Source organism: Rhinatrema bivittatum, chromosome 1, assembly GCF_901001135.1.
Source record: "Rhinatrema bivittatum chromosome 1, aRhiBiv1.1, whole genome shotgun sequence".
Classification (NCBI taxonomy): Eukaryota; Metazoa; Chordata; class Amphibia; order Gymnophiona; family Rhinatrematidae; genus Rhinatrema; species Rhinatrema bivittatum.
The window spans coordinates 293,510,276-293,530,179 of record NC_042615.1 but is presented as its reverse complement, the minus strand read 5'-3'; the positions used below and the strand labels follow the sequence as shown (position 1 = coordinate 293,530,179).

General features: G+C 42.6%; 1 protein-coding gene across 1 annotated transcript; it reads right to left on the bottom strand.

The window, feature by feature from the left end:
- Positions 1-518: 518 nt before the first annotated feature.
- OSTC (oligosaccharyltransferase complex non-catalytic subunit) lies at positions 519-18,229 on the bottom strand. Its single transcript, XM_029596487.1, has 4 exons — positions 17,797-18,229; positions 11,529-11,622; positions 10,230-10,427; positions 519-802 (listed from the first exon to the last, which is right to left on the bottom strand). Exons 1-4 carry the CDS (start codon positions 18,089-18,091, stop codon positions 784-786), a joined length of 606 nt encoding a protein of 201 aa, XP_029452347.1. The 5' UTR covers positions 18,092-18,229; the 3' UTR covers positions 519-783.
- Between the last annotated feature and the right edge of the window lie 1,675 nt (positions 18,230-19,904).

Below are 19,904 nucleotides of genomic sequence, written 5' to 3'. Positions count from 1 at the left end.
TACTGATAGGCTGAGGTCAGCACGGATGTACATTAAAGGGTGATAAGCGAGCCTGTTATTCTCGGTCTCCATCTGCTGATTAGTGGGCATAGCCCATTTGATTGTGGACTAGTTTGACTAGATGAAGAGGAATAATACAAGTAATATTTAGTTACTGATATAATACTATCACGTAATAATTCACATTGTTACAATGACCTTTTTCCAGAGAGCATAATCATCAGTTCAAGGTGACATTCTTGCTCAAGCTTGCATGGGTGTGGCGGGGCAGGAAGTTGGCAAAAGGATTGAACCAGGTCTCCAAAGTGTGTTTTAAGTAAAGTACCACAGTGTTCAGCCTTGCTAGTAGTAGTAGCAGCAGCAGCAGCAGTACACAGAAAATACTGGACACATAATAGCAAAACACAAAGATGTTTTCCTAATTCAACCCCTTTTGTGTGTGTATAGTAGTATTGGCGAATATTGGAACTCAAGCATGCTGATCAGAACCAGCCGAATAACTAAAGCAGAAAATTGAATAACGGCTCAGTAACAAAATTTGTACTTTATTTATCGAGACTCAGAAACTAGGCTAAGATTAAAAAAAATAATAATAATTTTTTTTTTTTAGGGTATGGGTTTCTGAAGATCACCACTGGAATCGGTTCATTTCCACAGTAATTTCTGTTGTGTGGAGAGGTCTGTTTTGTTTCTTCTTGTGGGGTGATGTAACCCTTTATTTTGTTAACCGTTCATGTACTGCAGCAAACCCGCTTCATGCTGGCAACTCTTGTTTGAAGCTCATTAACCCATAAGGTAACCTCTGTAAGACAAAATAGACAATAGATTTAAAAAAAAAAAAGCAAAGAAGTTGGGTTCTGAATTTATAGCACAGACAACAAAATCAAAATCACAGCAGCCAACAGCACAAAAATAATTATAATTTAAAGATAGTAGTAGGTAGGCATGAAAGATGATTCATCTCACAATGTGCAAGGATTAGGTTTTGGCAAAAGTTACCAAAAAAATCCCAAACAACAAAAAACAAACATGGAGGAAAAGGCCTTTTCCAAATCTGCGCAATACTATAGAAAAGTTATGTGTGACCTTTTCCTTTGTGCTATCATAAAACTTTCTGATGCGATCTGATCCTTTTTACCCAAATGGAATAATCCCGAATATCTGGTCACTCAAGCACCTAAAATGTGTTCCCTGGCAGCTGCCCAGTGCAGTCCCTGCTTGGCCACAGAGAGGAAGAGATGCAGCTGCAACCCCTGCTGAGCAGCAGGGTAGAGGGTATGCCAGTAAATCCCAGTGTGCCCTCCCCCCTCACCACTGGACCATAGGGAGGACATGGCACTATACTCCAGCAGGGCCGTGCTAGAGAAATAAAACCTTAATGAACACAAGAATAAGTGGAGAGGGAAAGGCAAGAAGACACTGGGGGGGGGGGGGAGAAAGAGAACCAAAAACTACCATCTACCTCCCCATCCACCACACACAAAAACTGAGAGCAAAATAAAAAAAAAGAAAACAATAAAAATCAAACTTTCCCCATCTCCTACAAATATTGGCTAGCACCTAACTTGTCTATTATTCCACCCCCATCCTCTGGTCAGGAAGGTGGCATAGCCTGCAACTGATCATACAGAATACTAGGGCTGGGCACACAGCTTGGCAGGGCAGGTCTCCTCGGTCTGCCGAGGACCTCACAGAAGCGATACGCTCGGGCTTGTAAACAACATGGAACAATCCCTGCTACTGTAACAGGTGCCACACAAGGCTTTAACCTCAGCAAAGGCCTCCAGGCCTTTTCTAGCTGCGAATCTCCACTAGCTGGTGAAACCGACAGAAAGAAATGGCAAGAAGAGTGAGAAAAGGAGAAAAAAAGAAATTCATGAATACTGCACACTAATATTATGATAGCCCTTAGTTATGACAAGATTCATGGAAGAAAAATTGCAATACATGCTGGGAAATATTTTAGACATATTCAGCATATTGCAGTACTAACCTGGAAGAACAAGGAAACGTTTTACCTGCGAGTTGTTACATTTTAAATTCAGTAAATAAGCTCCTTGAGAGTTTATAGGCCCTGAGTAGCTCAGTTCCATGATGCTTAAGAAAAAGTAACAGTCCCCGGAAAAAAAACCAAAACCTAAAACTGACCATGGATGTACACAGCACAAGTGAGCATAGTTTCTTGACTGGCTGTGATAATTTAGGTGGTTTTCCGGCAAAAACTCCTCTATTGCCAACTAGTGCAGAATGCTGCTGCCTGGATGCTAACCAGGTGCAAATACAAATACAGGAACCAAATCACTCTGGACCCTCCATTTCCTACCAGACAATTCAAGGCCCTTTTCATTGCTTTTAAAGCTAGGCCTAACATATCTGAAAGACTGCATGCTTCCTACAAACCCACCTACAAGCTAAGATCTGAAACACAGGCTCGCCTATGTTTTCCTGCTCCCAAAGACTACAGACTGGCCCAAACTCACAAGTGCACCTTCTCTCTGTACCTTCCCAGCTGTGGAATTCTCTTCCAGTAGAAGTCAGATGTGCCACCGATATACCAACATTTCAGTATTTGGTGAACCTTTTTCAACAAGCTTTCCCCTCGACCCCCCATTGTCAACAGGACTGAATCTGGCATGCAACATATGTAAAGTATGACCAACATGCCATGTAATAGTCTACCTGCTCTTGTACATAACTATAAATAGTTCTTGTATAATTGGCACTATACTAGTTATGTACAAGGACCGTCCTTGGCACTATACTAGTATAATTGGCACTATACTAGTTATGTACAAGGACCACCCTTATACATAACTATCATTCTTCTTGTATAATCAGCACCATATTGTCCCATGTACTGTGCAAGTTTACAACTTCACCTCTTCTCTATCAGTCATGTCCCCTCTCCCATCCCATTCCTGATCCATGACAGGATCAATTCCAGTTCCGCTATCATCTGGTTATAATGAGAAATTACTACTTACTTGATAATTTCCTTTTCCTTAATCCAGACAGATGGATTCAGGCCAAGTGGGTTATGCACCTCTACCAGAAGATGGAGATGGAGCAAAGCTGATGTCATAGTATATATACTGAAGCAGTGACATCAGCCTGCCAGAATTCTCTTCAAAAGCAACTGTAGACAGACTAGCAAAAACCTGATTAAAAACAGACAACATTTCAATACTCAGCCAAAAGGAAATACTTAACTCAGGCAAAGAATGTATCAACACTAGGCTAGGGACTGGAATAACACTTACAGGTAACCTCAGGACCATAACACAATCATTCGGCAACCAGGGGTGGGAAGCTGAATAGATCTGCCTGGATTAAGGATAAGGAAATTATCAGGTAAGTAGTAATTTCTCATTTCCTAGTACACAGATAGATGGCTCAAGGACCAGTGGGATGTACCCAAGCTACTCCCGAATAGGGTAGGAGGCTGCCCGTGGTCCAGTCAACTGGACCTGCGCCTCCAGATGAAACTATCTGGAAAAGGTGTGTAAGGAAAACCATGCTGTAGCTTGGCAAATGTCGATGGTGGACAACAATCTAACCTTTGCCCATGACATTGCCTGAGTCATAACCTGAGTAGGCAATGGCTTTTCAGCAGCCACATGCGTGGCCGTGACCACCTCCTTAATCCAGCAAGCTACTGTAGCCTGCAAATCCGGCTCACCCTGTTTACCTCCACCATGAAGGACAAACAGGCGATCTGTATTTCAGAAAGGTTTAGAAACCTCCAGATACCTCACAATGTCTCTTGATAACCAAGGGCCGTAACGGGTGAGATTCCTCCACCATTCTTTTCCCTATCCAGAGATGGCAGGGAAATGGACCGATTCAAATGAAAATCTTAGACCATTTTTTGGCAAAAAAAAAGAAGCAACAGTACACAGCTGTATCACCCTTGGAGTCACTTCAAGGAATGGCTTCCGGCAAGACCAGGCCTGCACCTCGTATATTCTACGTGCAGAACAATCTCCACAAGAAACACTGTTTTCCAGGGCAGTAACCGCAATGAAAGACTACACATCAGTCAAAACATAGAGCCTGCCAAAAAATCCAAAACCAGATTAAGACTCCATAAGGATACCAGTAACCACAAGGGGAGATGAAGATGTTTCACTCCTCTCAAGAAATGGGCCACATATGGATAAGCCGATAAGGATTCAACATTCACCTGAGCCCTGAAACAGGCATGAGCCATTACCTGTACCCTTCAAGGAATTAAGGGTTAATACTTTATTCAACTCATCCCGCAAAAATTCCAAAATTAGCAGGATATTAACCGAATGAGGAAGAACACCTCGATCCTCACACCAAGCCGCAAACACTCACCAAACCTGCACATAGGCTAAGGAAGTGGAGAACTTTCTTGCTCGAAGCAAGGTGGCAATCTCCGCAGTAGAATATCCACACTTCAGCAAGCGAGCCCTCTCAAGGGTCACACCATAAGACAAAAACGAATCGGGTCGAAGCATAGGTCCCTGCTGCAACAGATTCCTATGCTCCAGAAACCAGAGGGGGACTCCACCAGGAGCAGACACAGATCTGCATAACATGGTCAACTGGGCCAATCTGGTGCCACCAAAAGCACCATCCCTCTGTGACCCTCAATTCTGCAAACCATTCTGCCCAACATGGGGCATGGGGACAAGGTATACAGCAGACTGTCCTCTGGCCATTCCTGCCCGAGAGCATTGCTTCGGATCTTTCCTGCAACTGAAGAATTGAAGAACTTTTACATTGCAAGAAGTCGCCAGCAGGTCTGGAAATGGAAGGCCCCAGCGATCTACTATCAGCTGAAATGCCTTGTCTGACAATACACATTCTCCTGGGTGTCCCTGATGAGAAAGTCTGTTCTTACATTGTCTTTTCCTGCAATGTGCGAGGCCAAGATCTCCTGAAGATGCACTTCTGCCCATTCCATAAGCTGCTCAATCTCCTGCAACACTTGCTGGCTCTTGATTCCTCCTTGCTTATTGATGTAAGGCACAGTTGTTGCATTGTCAGACATTACCCAGACCATTCAACGCTGCAACCTGCCGCTGAACTGCAAGCATGCCAACCGGACCGCCTGGGCTTCCAGCTGATTAATATTCCAAATAAACCCTTCTGCACTCCAGCGCCCTTGTGCTGTCAGTTCCAGACAGTGAGCTCCCCAACCCTGGAGGCTCGCATCTGTTATGAGCACTAACCAGTCCAGTGATTTTAAGGAAACTCCCTTTCTTAGATGATCCACTTATAACCACCACCGTAGTTGAAAGAAGACTTCCATTGGCAGGTGGAGCCAATTCGAATAGTCCTGAGGCTGAGGACTCCGAGACAGCACAGAGCGCTGAAGAGAACGCATATGTGCCCTCGCCCACAGCACCAATTCCAGGGTCGCCGCTATCAAACTGAGTACCTGCAGATAGGATTACACTGTCGGGCGTATAGTGTTCATCAACAGAAGCACCTGCACCATCAACTTCTGAATATGACCCTTCGGGCAGGAAAACCCTGCCTTGCTTCGTGTCGAACCAAACACCAAGATACTCCAATGACTGAGATGGCTGAAGACTTCTCTTGGCTAGATTCACCACCCAATCTAGCTCCTACAACAGGGAGATCACCTTGCGAGTCACCAGGCGGCTCGCTTCCAGAGACTTTGCCCAAATCAGCCAGTTGTCCAAACACGGGTGTACGAGGATCCCATCCCTTCTCAACTCTGCTGCCACCAACACCATAACCTTGGAAAAAGTTCTTGGTGCGGTGGCCAAACCATAAGGCAGTGCCCGAAACTGATAATGGCAGCCCAACAGCATGAATTGCAGAAAACATTGGTGCTCTAGTCTGATAGGATTATGGAGGTACACCTTGGACAGATCCAAGGATGTCAGAAATTCCCCCAACTGCACGGGCATTATCATTGAGTGCAATGTTTCCATGAGAAAATGAGTTACACTCAAATGGCGGTTGACCCTTTGAGATCCAGGATGGGACGAAAGGAGCCCTCCTTCTTGGGCACAATGAAATAGATGGAATATCGATCCATATTTTCTTGAGACATGAGCACTGTAACCACAGCCCTCAGGCGCCTTGATAATGTACACTCCAATGCCTGCTTTTTCTATGGGGAGTGGCAGGGAGACACCAAGAACATGTCCCAAGGAATACTGTGAAACTCCAGCACATATCCTTCTCGTATCACTTCCAGGATTCACTGATCTGTTGTGATTTTGACCCACCTCTGATAAAAAAAAAAAAAAAAAAAAAGAGAGGCGGCATCCTCCCCTCTCCTGTTCCCAGGGGTGGGTCAGCCCATCTTCATCGGGAGGCTCAGGAGGTTCTACCACGTGAGTCTGTGCGCCATTTTGGCTCTCTAGGATGAAAGGACTAAGACCTACCGAAGGGCTGAGTCCTCTGAAAATTCACGCCTCTATAGAGTCGAAAATGCTTGGAACCCCTAGCACGATCCCTCATGCTAAAGGAGTGTGGCATCTGATTCTTATCCTCCAGCAGAGGAACCGGTGATTCAGCCCACTTACTGGCCTGTTTCTTTAACTCGCTTCCAAACAAGAGCGAGTCTTCAAAGGGCAATTTTGTAAGGGTAGCATTGGAGGTCGCATCGGCCGACCAATTTCTCAGTCATAACTGACGCCTGGCCGCTATTATCAAAGCCATCCCTCTGGCTGAGATGCAAACCAATTCACAGCCCACTTCTGCCAAAAAAGCGGCTGCTGGTTCCATAACTGCCCTGGAATTCACTTCAGAGTTAATGAGCTTCTGAGAGAGAAGTAAACAAGAGTGCGCCACCAGGGAACAATAAAACTATCTGCAAAGTCATTGCCACTGTTTCAAATGCTTGTTTAAGGATAGTCTCAATCCTCCTATCATATACATCTTTCAAGGCTGCTCCTCCATCCACGGGGATAGTTGTCCTCTTGGAGACTGCACAGACCAGCATGTCCACTTCTGGGAAAACACAGATGTTCTCATCACTGGATCCAGGGGGTACACAGGCCTTCCAAGATACCACCTTATTTGAAATTAGCCTCCAGGGCGCCCCACTCAAGATCAATCAATTCTTGAATGGCCTCCATAACAGGGAAAAAAATAAGAGGCTTTACGCAAAGAAACCAAAATGGAATTCTTCTTTGACCAGACATGGAATCAATCCCAGATACTCCAATCATCTTTAATGTCTGGGAAATCAGAGCCAGTAACTCATCTCTATGAAAGAAATGCAACTTAGTCCTTAATGGTTCCAGTCTCGGAGGAATTTCTCCATCCTCCAGAGAGTAATGATCGGCCTTATCATCCCTGCTATCCGGATCCCTATCGGGAAGACCGGCTGCCGATCTAGGTGTACTTTGGCACTTAACAGGAGAACCAGAGGTGTGGGAGGTCATCACCTGCGACTCTGACCTGTCAAGATTGGTCGGGGCAAAGGACTGCGGCTGAAGAAATTACAATCCTTGAAAAAACTCCACCCAAAACTAGGCAGAAGGATCCATGCCAAAACCAGAAAGTACCTGTCCTGTGCCCACTGAGCTACCTCCCACCATTGACGAACCAGTTAAGGGAGTTCCAAGGTCAGGCACCCCTTCTGACATATCTTTACCCATGCCCACATCAGACTGGGAAGAACTGGGCAAAGTAAAAATCAGATGAAGGTAATCCCCCCAAGCTTCTAAGCAGTGCTGGCACAAGTTAGAGGGAATGCCAGGCTGAGATGCCTGAATACGACAGGAATCTCAGAGGGAAAGGTGCTTAAGTGTCTTAGCTATAGGCACCAGTCTGTCAGTACGCTTAACAGGCAACTGAAAGATGTGTGTCCAGCTGAATTCGCGCAATAAAATATATGCCCCAAAATTTAAGCCACAACCCTGTGCGTGATGAGCGTCCAAAAGGTGAGCACCCTAGCCCAGATATTGTGTACAGGCAAGCTTGCATCGAAAACAGGTGCTGCTACCAACTGGACGCCCAAACAGGCATCCAACTAAGCATCCAAAAACTAGCGCTAAATTTGGACGCACAGCCAGACGCACTTGCACGAACCAATGGTCCTGAAGAGAGCAGCCTAACACGCAGGAAAAATACGCAAAAACGGCTACAGTGGCCTACCACGTGGTGCACAGAGAAAAGCCTAAGAGCGGGGCCTAGCCCAAAAAGGCTGCTCAATCCGCCAGGCTGCCCACGTCCCTTAACCTCCCTTGGGGGTGGGAACGAACGTTGGATCAGCACACCAAGCACGGAGACCAGAGGAAGGAGGAAGACCTACAAAAAAACCCCTCCTTCTCTGTTTTTCTTTTTTATTAAGCTTTACCTGAGCCCAGCCCATCCCAGTTGAGAACAGAGTATCTCCAGCTGCAGGGGGAGAGGGCATATACCGTCACCACTGCGCTCGACTTCCTGCCCCCGCTGCCTATCAGCTGTCTCAATAGCTAAGTCCACGCTGGCTTAAAAACCAGCTGATCAAGGCACTCATCTGAAGGACCACGTAAATCACCTCAGGAATTCTCAACTGGGGAGAGACCATTTGGAATCACCGCAGGAGAATGGAGCGAATTAAATTTTCTTTCTTTCTCCTTTTAAAACTTGAAGCAAACCCCAGTAGGGAGATGCACTTCCACCTATCTGCTGGAGACGGAGAATACTAGCAGGCTGATGTCACTGCAGGAGTATATATGCTGTGATGTCAGCTTTGCTCCGCCTCCATCTGCTGGTAGAGGTGCCTAACCTACTGGTTTTGAATTCTTCTGTCTGGATGCTAAGAAAGTGCTTTTTAGTATAGATCAACATCCAAGAGCCTGATATCACATGCTTCTCAGGCACTTGAATAATTCGAGAGCTGAGGCTACATCTCTCACTTGATAGCATCGAGCTGAATTGAAGAGTAAAATTTTTAGTCTCTGCAAGATGGCAACTACTATGCCCCTTAACCTGCACACATGTATTAAAGTCACTTTAAAATGATATCTAGTTGAACTCTCTTTATGGAGAAAGCACAGCTAGGAAGGCACATCCAACAGTACAATTCATAGTTTGCTGGATGTGCTTCTTCCAGTTTGGTTTTTTTTAGGATTTTGAGAGCAAAGTTTTGAACCCTTATATAGAGTTGACTGTTCATTTGTTATCCCCAAGCACCGAGAATGGGGCAATAGACAAAAATATATAAGAGCAAAGAGGAGGATACAACAGCCTGTGCATGCCGCATCCAACCCCTCTCCCGCAAAGCAGCCCCTCATACCAACGAATCCTGGTCCCTTCCTACATCTGATATTGCCCCCACTCCCCCCTCTCCATTGACACCATCACCCCATTCTTTCAGTTTCATCTTGCTCCCTCCACGGATGCCCATCTTCTCCTCCCACCCACACCACAGATGCAGATCCACTACTCACACCCCCCTTTGCTGACACCAAGCCATCTCTTCTTCCTAACTCTTGACTCCACCCCTACCTTCTGCCATGCATTTTTGATAATACAGCCTATCTCCCCCAAGCAGTCATAAAACTGAAATTGCATAATTTATGAGAAAATGCATTTCCACATTTTTAAAAAAGCTAGCCTCTCCAGCCCTTGTGACAATCTATCTTTTATCTGAGAAAAAAACCCAAACCATCTCAGTTTCTGTGCTTCTGGTTTGAGCAGCGAGCCACAGGAAATGGTTGTCTTAATTCTACTAAATCATGCTTTCAAGACTTGTCTTTTCTGAACCAGTGCAGCATGTCTGTGAATCTCTCAATTTGACAAGCAAAGCTTTATGAAAGATTGTTCTGTCCTGTGGATCATTTTCACATGCAATTATGACTCATCAAACTTTGTCCTTGCACATTCTGAGATACAAGTGGATGAAAAAAATATTTTCCAGTGCTCACTGAAGAGCCTGCCAGTGCTAGCGAAACGGCACAGTATCAACTTGACTGCCACACTGCTAATGAGTTAAGAAAGGTAGTGAATGACGGTCCCATCACGGAGTTCCACAGAATTATGCACCGCTCAAGCTTTACTGCTGCAGCTGCCTATTGTCACTAAAAAACCCTGTTAACACCAGTGTGCGACATAATTGCTTATGTATTAATCTCTCTCGAAGAAGAATTTTTTAAAATTTTGATTTGTACCGTACAATCATTCAAAGGTCATACTGCTTTCTAGTATAAAGAGCCAATCAGCCTAAGCACAAAGGGAAAGAAAAAAGTTTGTGTAGAGGAGGAGGATATTCAACCCCAATAACTTACGGTAGCTTCATACGCATAAAAACCCTGGCCATGAAGAAGCTCAGCAACACGCTGACAAATCCGATGAAAAGCAGCAGAAACCTGTTCAGCTTTGGAATATTTGGGGCATTTGACCGGTCCAGGATGATAAAGCCCAATCCTCCCATCGTAAAAAGGAAACTGGACGCAAGGCCTTCCATGATGTACTGTCCGTTCACTCTGCGGGAAAGAGCACATGCCACCTGGTAAGGAATTGTTTCCAATCGTCCTATCCTGGACCTAAAACATGGCTATTATAATATAGCAAGGTTTTGCACACTCATCCGTCACACAGTTTATAGGGACAATATCTACTTTGCAACCAAAAGAGCTGAGGCTCTGTCTCTGTGCTGAAATGACAGATTGCGCTAACTGGGTGGTGTCCATCAGAGTTGCACTAGGAGCACTGCACTGAGTTATAAAGAAACAAATGTAGATAGATTCAAAAGGCTAAAATTTAATTGAAGAAGTACTTTATGCAATACAGTTGGCTAAAAATGCATGTTTAAAAGAAACTAACTTGAATTTTAAGACTCTTTAGGTTGGGAGTGCAATATCCCTCACTAATTCCAAATCATCTCCCCCAGCAGGTTCATGCTGCAATGAAATCTGAACAAGCACTGATAACTTTTAGTTCTTCAAAAGTTAAATACCTGCTCTATGAAGGCTAAGCATTTTTTCACAATTATTTGTATATTCAGTATCAGAAACTTATGAATTGTTTTGATAGCGCAAATCAATTAAAAAGCATCACACACAATAAAGGAGCAGCCAACCCTGTGGCAATGCTGAAGACCTGGAGTCAATTCCTGGATCAGGTCTTTAGTTCTCCTGGATGGCCCGTGATGTTGCAGCTCTTCTATAATTAATGGCATCCTGTGCAAACCAGTTTAATGTAATACAGTTCTATTCCTTCGGTGGTCAAGATCTTAGTTCTGTATATGAGATTTCCATAGACAGCCTTGATCATTATACAATCCTTACTAATACAAAGGCAGTCACTAAACTATAGAACAGGGCTTCCCAAACCTGTCCTAGGGACCCCCTTAGCCAGATGGGTTTTCAGGATATCATGTGATATTCATTGTGGATATCTTGAAAACCCAACCAGCTGTGGGGGTCCCCCCAGTACAGGTTTGGGAAACCTGCCTTAGACTTTGTAAAGTTAGAGACATTAGATTATATTAGGTAATTTGTACATCCTGTGAAGCAGATTACTTATTACTTAAAAGGGCTCCAATTTCCAATATTTCAGTGGCACAAAAGTTTTTTCTACAGTACCTGTAGGCCAAAAAGGCTACTGGTCTTTGATGGCCATGTTCATCTGTCATAGAACCAACACTGGGAGGCTCCACAATTACATCATAAATGATGCCTACAGAGACAAAAAAAAAAAGCAAAACTGAAAGATGTGCATACATATAAAGATCACACTATGTGCCATGGAAAACAAAATGATGGGATTAAGAACATAAGGCCTGCCATACTGGATCAGAGCAAGGGTCCATCAAGCCCAGTATCCTGTTTCCAACTGTGGCCAAGCCAGGTCACAAGTACCTGGTAGGATCCCAAGGGGTAGATAGATTCCAAGCTGCTTATCCCAAGAAAAAGCAGTGGATTTCTGCAACTATGCCTTAATAATTGTTAATGGACTTTTCTTCCAGGAACCTGTCCAAACCTTTTTTTAAACTCAGCTATACTTTAGTTTTCACCACATCCTCTGGTAATGAATTCCAGAGCTTAATTATAAGTTGAGTAAAAAAATATTTTCTCTTATTAGCTTTAAATGCATTACCCAATAGCTTTGTGTATCCCCGTTCTTTGTACTTTTCAAAAGAGTAAACTGTAAAGTTTACTCGTTCCATTCCACTCTATTTTTAGACCTCTATCATATCTGCCCTCAGTCATCTCTTCTCTAAGCTGAAGGGTCCTAACCTCTTTAGCCTTTCTTCATAGGGGAATTGTTCCATCCCCTTTAACTTCTTGATCACCTTTCTCTGTACATTTCCTAATTTCACTATATCTTTCTTGAGATGTGGTGACCAGAACTGAATACAATAATCAGGATGAGATTGCACCATGGAGTGATACAGAAGCATTATGATATTCTCTGTTTTATTCTCCATTCTTTTCCTAATAATCCCTAGCATTCTATTTGCTTTCTTGGCTGCTGCTGCACACTGAGCAGAAAATTTCAACATATTTTCAACGATGATGCCTAGATCCTGAGTGGTGACGCCTAATGTGGAACCTTGCATTATGTAGCCATAATTTGGGTTTCTCCTTCCTAAATGCATTACTTTGCACTTGTCTGCATTAAATTTCATTTGCATGCCCAGTCTCCCAGTTTTGCAATGTCCTCTTGCAATTTCTCACAATCCTCTTGTGATCTGACAATTTTGAATAATTTTATGTCATCAGCAAATTTGATCACCTCACTTGTTCCCATTTCCAAGTCATTTATAAATATATTAAAAAGCACTGGTCCCAGATTCTGATGAATATCCCAGTATCAGTACCTCAGTGTACTGAAGTCCTCAGCTCAGTGTGCGGCAGCAGTAATAAAAACAAATCAAATGTTAGGAATGATCCGAAAATGAATGGAGAATAAAACTCCTGTATCATATTACTCCTGTATCAATCTATGCTACAGGAACTGAATATTGCATGCAGTTCTGGTCACCCCATCTCAAAAAACGCAGTGGAAATAGAAAAGGTGCAGAGTAGGGGGACAAAAATGACAAAGGGAATGGAACGGCTGCCCACGTTAGGGCTCTGGAAAAGAGGGGATATTACAGAGGATTCCAAACCTGTCCTGGTGGACCCCCAGCCAGTCGGGTTTTCAGGATATCCACCATGAATATGCATAAGTTAAATTTGCATGCTTTGTAGGCAGTGCATGCACATTTTATCTCATGCATATTCATGGTGGATATCCTGAAAACCCGACTGGCTGGGGGGTCCACCAGGACAGGTTTGGGAACCATTGTTATAAAAGATTACAAAATCAGGAGTGGGATGGGACAAATAAACAGGGAACAGTTGCTTGCCCTTTCAAGTAGTACTAGAACTAGGGGACACTCCATGAAAGCTAAAAGGGAGCAGATTTAAAACAAATTGGAGAAAGTGGAAGTTAAATCTTTTTTCCACTTCCAAATATAATTAGATTCTTCTTCCTCAACTTCTAGAAAATGCAATGAGACAGCCATTCATCACAAATTTGTGGTGAAACAAGCATACAACTTGTATTTATACAGGGTGACACTTCCAGAAAGCTCTCATAGCTGCACAGCCTGTTGGTATTATGTACCCACATACCTTATAGTTCATTTTTAAACAAATTATACAGGGCAATTTTGAGATTGGCCAATTTACCTTTGAAAATTGCTCTCTAGATAGATATCGACAAGTGGAAGACAATACATTTCTTCCATTTGATTCTGTGCTTAAATTCACCTCAGTTGAGTCTGCCTCAGTTTGAAAAAACAGGATCCATTAAAATAGGAATTATAATAGATCATGTTGCTTGAAATGAAAAATGGATACTGTACTGGAAGATTGTTAGGGAAACATTGTCATTACTATCATTTAAAAGAAAAACATGGGTTACTCAAGGAATGGAAAATCCCTGATACAAGGAAATAAGCTTAAAAGGTAGTAAATAAGATTGGCAGTTTATTCTCCTTTCAGTTTATCTCCCCCTCCCTAATCATAAACATTAGTGTTGTGGTACTCCTAGGCCCAATCACAGGAATAACTTATAATAAAGAGCAATGAAGAGGCAGTGAAACACTTTTTGACGTCACAACAAGAAGTCAGTATTCTTGTTCTATGTTTTCTGACGTTTGATCATAAGAACTTTATAATTGCTAATAAGTATTGTATAGTATTTCTGCTTCAATTTTGTGCTTTGCTTTTGCTAGATAAACTGATGCTCTGGGCTAAATAGAAAATGCTGCATTATCAAAAAGAACTGGGCTTCAGGTCTACAGGAACTGTGTGTAGAATCAACAACGTCATACTGGCAATGAGGTTACTTGCAGGCCCATTACATACAAGGCGAGGATGAATTTACATAGAGTGAGAATTAATCTATGTAGGGCCATTCAGATTGGTTTTCTACTATAAACAATAATAGAAATTTTGACAATTATGTAACCTAATTTAGGGTTTGAAAATGGACAAGAGAAACATCCTATATAAAGTATTTTTATCAGTGAAATCATTTGAGAGAGGGGGTTTTATGCCAGTGCTTTGTGTAGCACTCTGCCAGTTTCTCTCTCCATGAAGTCTTATTATTTTATAGCATTTAAATAAAAAAGTGCTTTTCTCTTCAGCTGTTGGCTCTAAGTGTCTATTTCAGAGAACCGCAACATTAGTATGTCCCATGTCTGTGTGGCATGCCAGAATGGCTTTAATTTCCTTGGGTTGGTAATGCTTACCTAGCACTTTCAGACCAAAGCTGGTTGTAAACCTGGAAACCTCTCCCCTTTCACATAGTACATGTGAGGTCCAAAAGGCATGCAGGTTTATCCCAGGGCCTTATTGTGTACTACCATGGAAAGAACCCTCATCCTGCCTCCCCCAAAGAAATAAACAAAAAACAATCAATGTCAAATTACTAAACACATGACATTTCAATGATGCAGCCATTAACAATGCATAGAAGGGAAAGACTACAGAGGAAACTGAGGTGCTTATAACCTGTCTTCACATCTTTGTACATTATTCAAATTGTCTAAAAAATAGAAATCAAAATACATTAAAGTGAGAGTTTGTTTCACTGACCTATGCAACCTACTCTACATTTTCATTGTGAAATATTAAGAAAGTAATTAAGAATGCAAAAACGTCTTGATTGCATAAGTCCTTTGTCAATTCCAGTTCAAAAAATTGCTTTAATAAGGCCCATAAGAAGTCAGAGCCCACCTGCATCCAAGCACATAGTTAAGCTAATTCAAATACTCCTGGATAAAGCATCAAGCTGTTTGCTGTATGAAGTGAATTTGAAGCAAAGGTCAAAACATACCAAACAAGGAGCTGCCGAAAGAAATCTGGATAACATTGTTCACAAGGTAAAAATTGGCAGAAGGCCATTTAAAAAAAAAAAAAAAGTCAATGTGTCTGAATATCACTTGGGGCACTGTGGGTCCATCACTGAAAAATGGAAACAGTCTGGCACCACCAAGACACTGCTGTGCTTAGGCCATCCCTCCAAAGTCACCATTTATTTGGTTTATATTCCGCTTTTCGGCACTTCAAAGCGGATTACATTCAGGTACTGCAGGTATCATTCGTAGATTAAGGAAACTGCTGCAGTAGGTCACTGTGAGGCCTAAGCTGAGACAGGGAAGAACTTGAAGTTGTTGAACTGTGAACGATTATTCCACAAATATTGCTTGCAAGAAGGAAGCCACTGAAGATGAAGAGCCATAGGGCATGCCATATAATGTTTGCAAAGAAAGACTCTGGTGACTCTTAACGTATGCGAGAGTTCTTGTGGTCTGTTGAGACCAAAGTGCAACTTCTTGGTCTCAATGTTAAGCAATGTGTGCAGCATAAAACAAACACCACACATCATCTTACTAGCATCATTCCTACAATAAAGCATGGTGGTGGCCGCATTATGTTGTGGGGATGCTTTGTAGCTGGAGGCTTCTGAAGAATGAGGGAAAATTGGATGGTGCAGGCAGATCCTGAAGGAAAGCTTATTCTAGTCTGCCACAGATCTGAGACTAGAGAATTAAAAAAAAGAAGAAGAAAAAAAAAAGGCTCTAGGGTGACCCAAGTAACTACAGACCAGTAAGTTTCATAGTGGTGCCAGATAATGGCTATTACTAAAAACAAAAATACTAAACATATGGATTAACATGATTTAATGGGGAAGAGCCATGCTGGCTCTTCCCCATTAAATCATGTTTAGCAAAGGAAGATCATGCCTTATTTATTTGAATTCTCTGAGGTGTGAATAAGCATGTGGGCAAAGATGAGTCAGAAGGTGTTTGATAAAGTATCTCATGAGAGACTCCTCAAGAAATTAAATGGCAAGGAATAGGAGACGAGCTCTTACTGTAAACCGGTAACTAGTTAAAAGATAGGAAACAACTTAGGAATAAATGGTCAGTTCTCCCTACAGAAAGAGGTAAATAGTGGCATGCTTCAGGGATTTGTGCTGGGATCAATGTTTAACTTATTCATTAATGATCTGAATAAGGGAGCAATAAGTGAGGTGAAAAAATTTGCAGATGATGCTAAAATATTCATAGTAGTTAAAACACAAGCAGACTGTGAGCACCTGCAGACAGATCTTACTAGACTCCAGAAGTGGACATCTAAAAGGCAGATTAAATTTAATGTGGATAAGTGCACATAGGGAAAAATATTTATTTGGCGTTACCATTCAGATAAAGTATCTTGGGGGTCACCATTAACAATACATTAAAATTGTCAGTATATGTGCAATGGCAATCAAAAACACAAAAAGGTTAGGAATTATTCAGAAAGAAATGGAGAACAAACCTGAGAAAATCATAATGCCTATGATGCAACTGCACCTCGAGTATTGCATTCAGCTCTGGTCACCCCATCTCAAAAAATTATGTAGCGAACTAGAAAAAGTGCAAAGGGCAACAAAAATGATAAAGGGGGATGATAAAAGGCTAAACAAGTTAGAGCTCTTCAGCCTGGAGAAGAGATGACAGAGGTTTATAAAATCATAAGCGGGTGCAACAGATAAATAGGGAACAGTTATTTACTGTTTTAGATCCTACTAGTACTAAGGAACACTAATGGGAAGCAGCTAGAAGACAAATTGACAAAAGTATTTTTTCACTCAATGCACAATTACACTGTGGAATTTATTGCCAGAGGATGTGGTCAAGACATCTAGCACTGCTGAGTTTAATAAGTTCCCAGAAGAAAATTTCATAAAACACTATTAATCAGATACACTGGAGAAAGCAAACGCTTATCCCTGGAAGTGTGAAGAAAAAATGGATCTATTCTTTGGGATCTGCTGGGTACTTTCTAAAGATCTAGACTGGCCAATATCAGAGACAAGATGCTGGGCTCAGTAGAACCTTTGGTCTAATCTAGCATGGCACCACTTCTGTTCTCAAACAAAACCAGAAACTAGAGCTCTGATTAGGTCAGCTGAATGTTGGTTGATGCCTCCAATAGGCCCCCAATTCCCAGTTAACTTCAGGCCATGGGCGGAATGGGACAGATGTGGCACAAAGGCAGAGATACAGACTGGCGCTCACTCCTCCGACTTTCGCACGGATGAAAACATAAAAAAAATTCTAAAAGATTCGGATAAAGGAGGGCCCCGTCAAGAATAAAATTAGCTAATAACCAACAGCGAACTTGGGCAGAAATGGTCATTTTAGAAGACATGGGGGGGGGGGCGTGTCCCCTCAGCTCCAGCATCTCAGTCAAGGACTGAACACGCAGAAAGAGACCAGATCGAGCCTCCCCACCATACTTTTCCCGTTCCGTCCCTCTTCTAGAGATGTCTGTCTCCTGCACCCCTCTCCTCCCAGGTTCTCACCGCCGGTGATGAGGAAATAGGACACCACCACGACGGCGTACACGGTCATAGCGGAGGGCATGTGCAGCCAGGACGGCTTCTTCAGCTTCACGTTGGGGCACTCGAGCACGGTGAACGGGATGCGGTAGAGAGCCTCCATCCTGCCGATCCCCTGCCGCCAGCAGCACCCACCAAGCCCCGGCCTCCCTCCCTCCCTTCCCGGAACACGTGGAGGGTGTGGCGAGTCCTGCAAGCTACATAGCGGATCCAGAGAGCCCCCGGCCTCCGCAGTCTCTCCCCGGCGCCGAGCCCGCATCGCAGGAGCCAGCCCGGGCGCCGGGGAGTGCGGTATCCCAGAAACAGCAGCAGCAGCGCCGGTACTAGGTGGGGAGTGGGGGTCGACGGGATTTGGTGTTTTAGGCAGCTGCCAGGACCGTCGCAAACCCCGACGTGGCGGTACCGGTTGTATGACCCGGAAGCCCTGCGCATCACTCAGCTTTATTGAGCCGCTAGAAAGTAACACAAGCAACTACTACTTTAAACAGTCTCTGGATGGCAGCGTTGATAATGGCGTCTTAATATAGTGTTATTAGCCCTTTCCAGTAGCAGAAACAGTAGGGGGATACTCCATGGAAATCACAGGTAGTTGAGGTAAAACAGTAATGATGGCAGAAAAAAACACCAAATGGTCCATCCAGTCTGCCCAGCAAGTTTCTTATGGTAGGACCTTCCACTCTGTGCAGATTACCCCCAAGCCTTAATGTTAAGGGTAGTAATATTTACAATCAAAACTAAGCAACTGCCCAAATTCAGATATCCCCAGTGGGGGAAATTGGAAACTTCAACAATTTATCTGAGTATTTGGAAAGCTCTGGATTTGAGATTGCCGAAAGAACTGTACTCTTTGTTTCTCTGTTTTCAGAGTTCGATAGAGCCCTAATTATGAAACATTACTTTAAGGTAATTAATACTACATATTTGGGTGGATTAATCCATATTTTCCCTGATCTCTCCAGGGTTACACAACTACGCAGGAAATCCTTTCTAATAATGCGTCCTGAAGTTATATCTTTAGGTGCAAATTTTCTTTTGCGTTACCCCGCAAGATGCGTAGTAAAATACTCGGGGAATACTTACATATTTTATAATCCAGAGCAATTAAGGGGCTTCATAGATGCCAGGAAGGAAACCCCTATAACCTAAAAGATCTGGTTCTAGAATTTATAAAGGAATGGGTTGTTAAGAGAGTGTTTGTTCAATTATTTTCTTTATTGTACTCCTCCTTTTCCTCTCTCTCAATATTACTTAGAACAAAGGGGATAAATAATCTTGTCTATAAGGAGTTGTGTTATTACAATTAATATGGTATAATAATTTTCTTTTGTGTATTCCTCTTGATTGAAAGCAAAGGATTCTTTGTTTATAATATGTATATAATATGTATAATATGTATAATATGTTTAATTGTGTATAATATGTATATAATATATAATATAATATAATATAATATGTTGTGTATAATATGTATATAATATATAATATAATATGTATATAATATATAATATGTATAATATGTATAATTGTGTATAATATGTATATAATATGTATATAATAATATAATAAAACGATACCGTTGATCACAAAATCCTTCTATCTAGCCTCACAAACATCGGCCTCTCCGGCACCACCCTCAAATGGGTTCACCTCCTTCCTAAATAACAGATCCTTCAAGGTCACTATGAATAACATCTCATCAAAACCCCTCCCTCTAGACACCGGTGTACCACAAGGTTCTGCCCTTTCGGCCACCCTCTTTAACATCTACCTAATCCCTCTCTGCCACCTCATCTCCAGTCTTGGAATAACTTTCTTTCTGTACGCCGACGACATTCAGTTCATCATCCCTATCACCAACTCAATAGAAGACGCTCTCCGCACTGCTGCCAAACACCTAACCACAATTAGTAACATGCTCAACAAGTTAAAATTATGCCTAAACATGAATAAAACTGAATGTATCCTCATTGGAAGAAATGTCTCAGACCAAACCATCTCTCTCAACTCTCTTCTAATCAACAACATCTCCATACCTCTAAAAAGCTTAACAAAGGACCTCGGCGTATGGATCG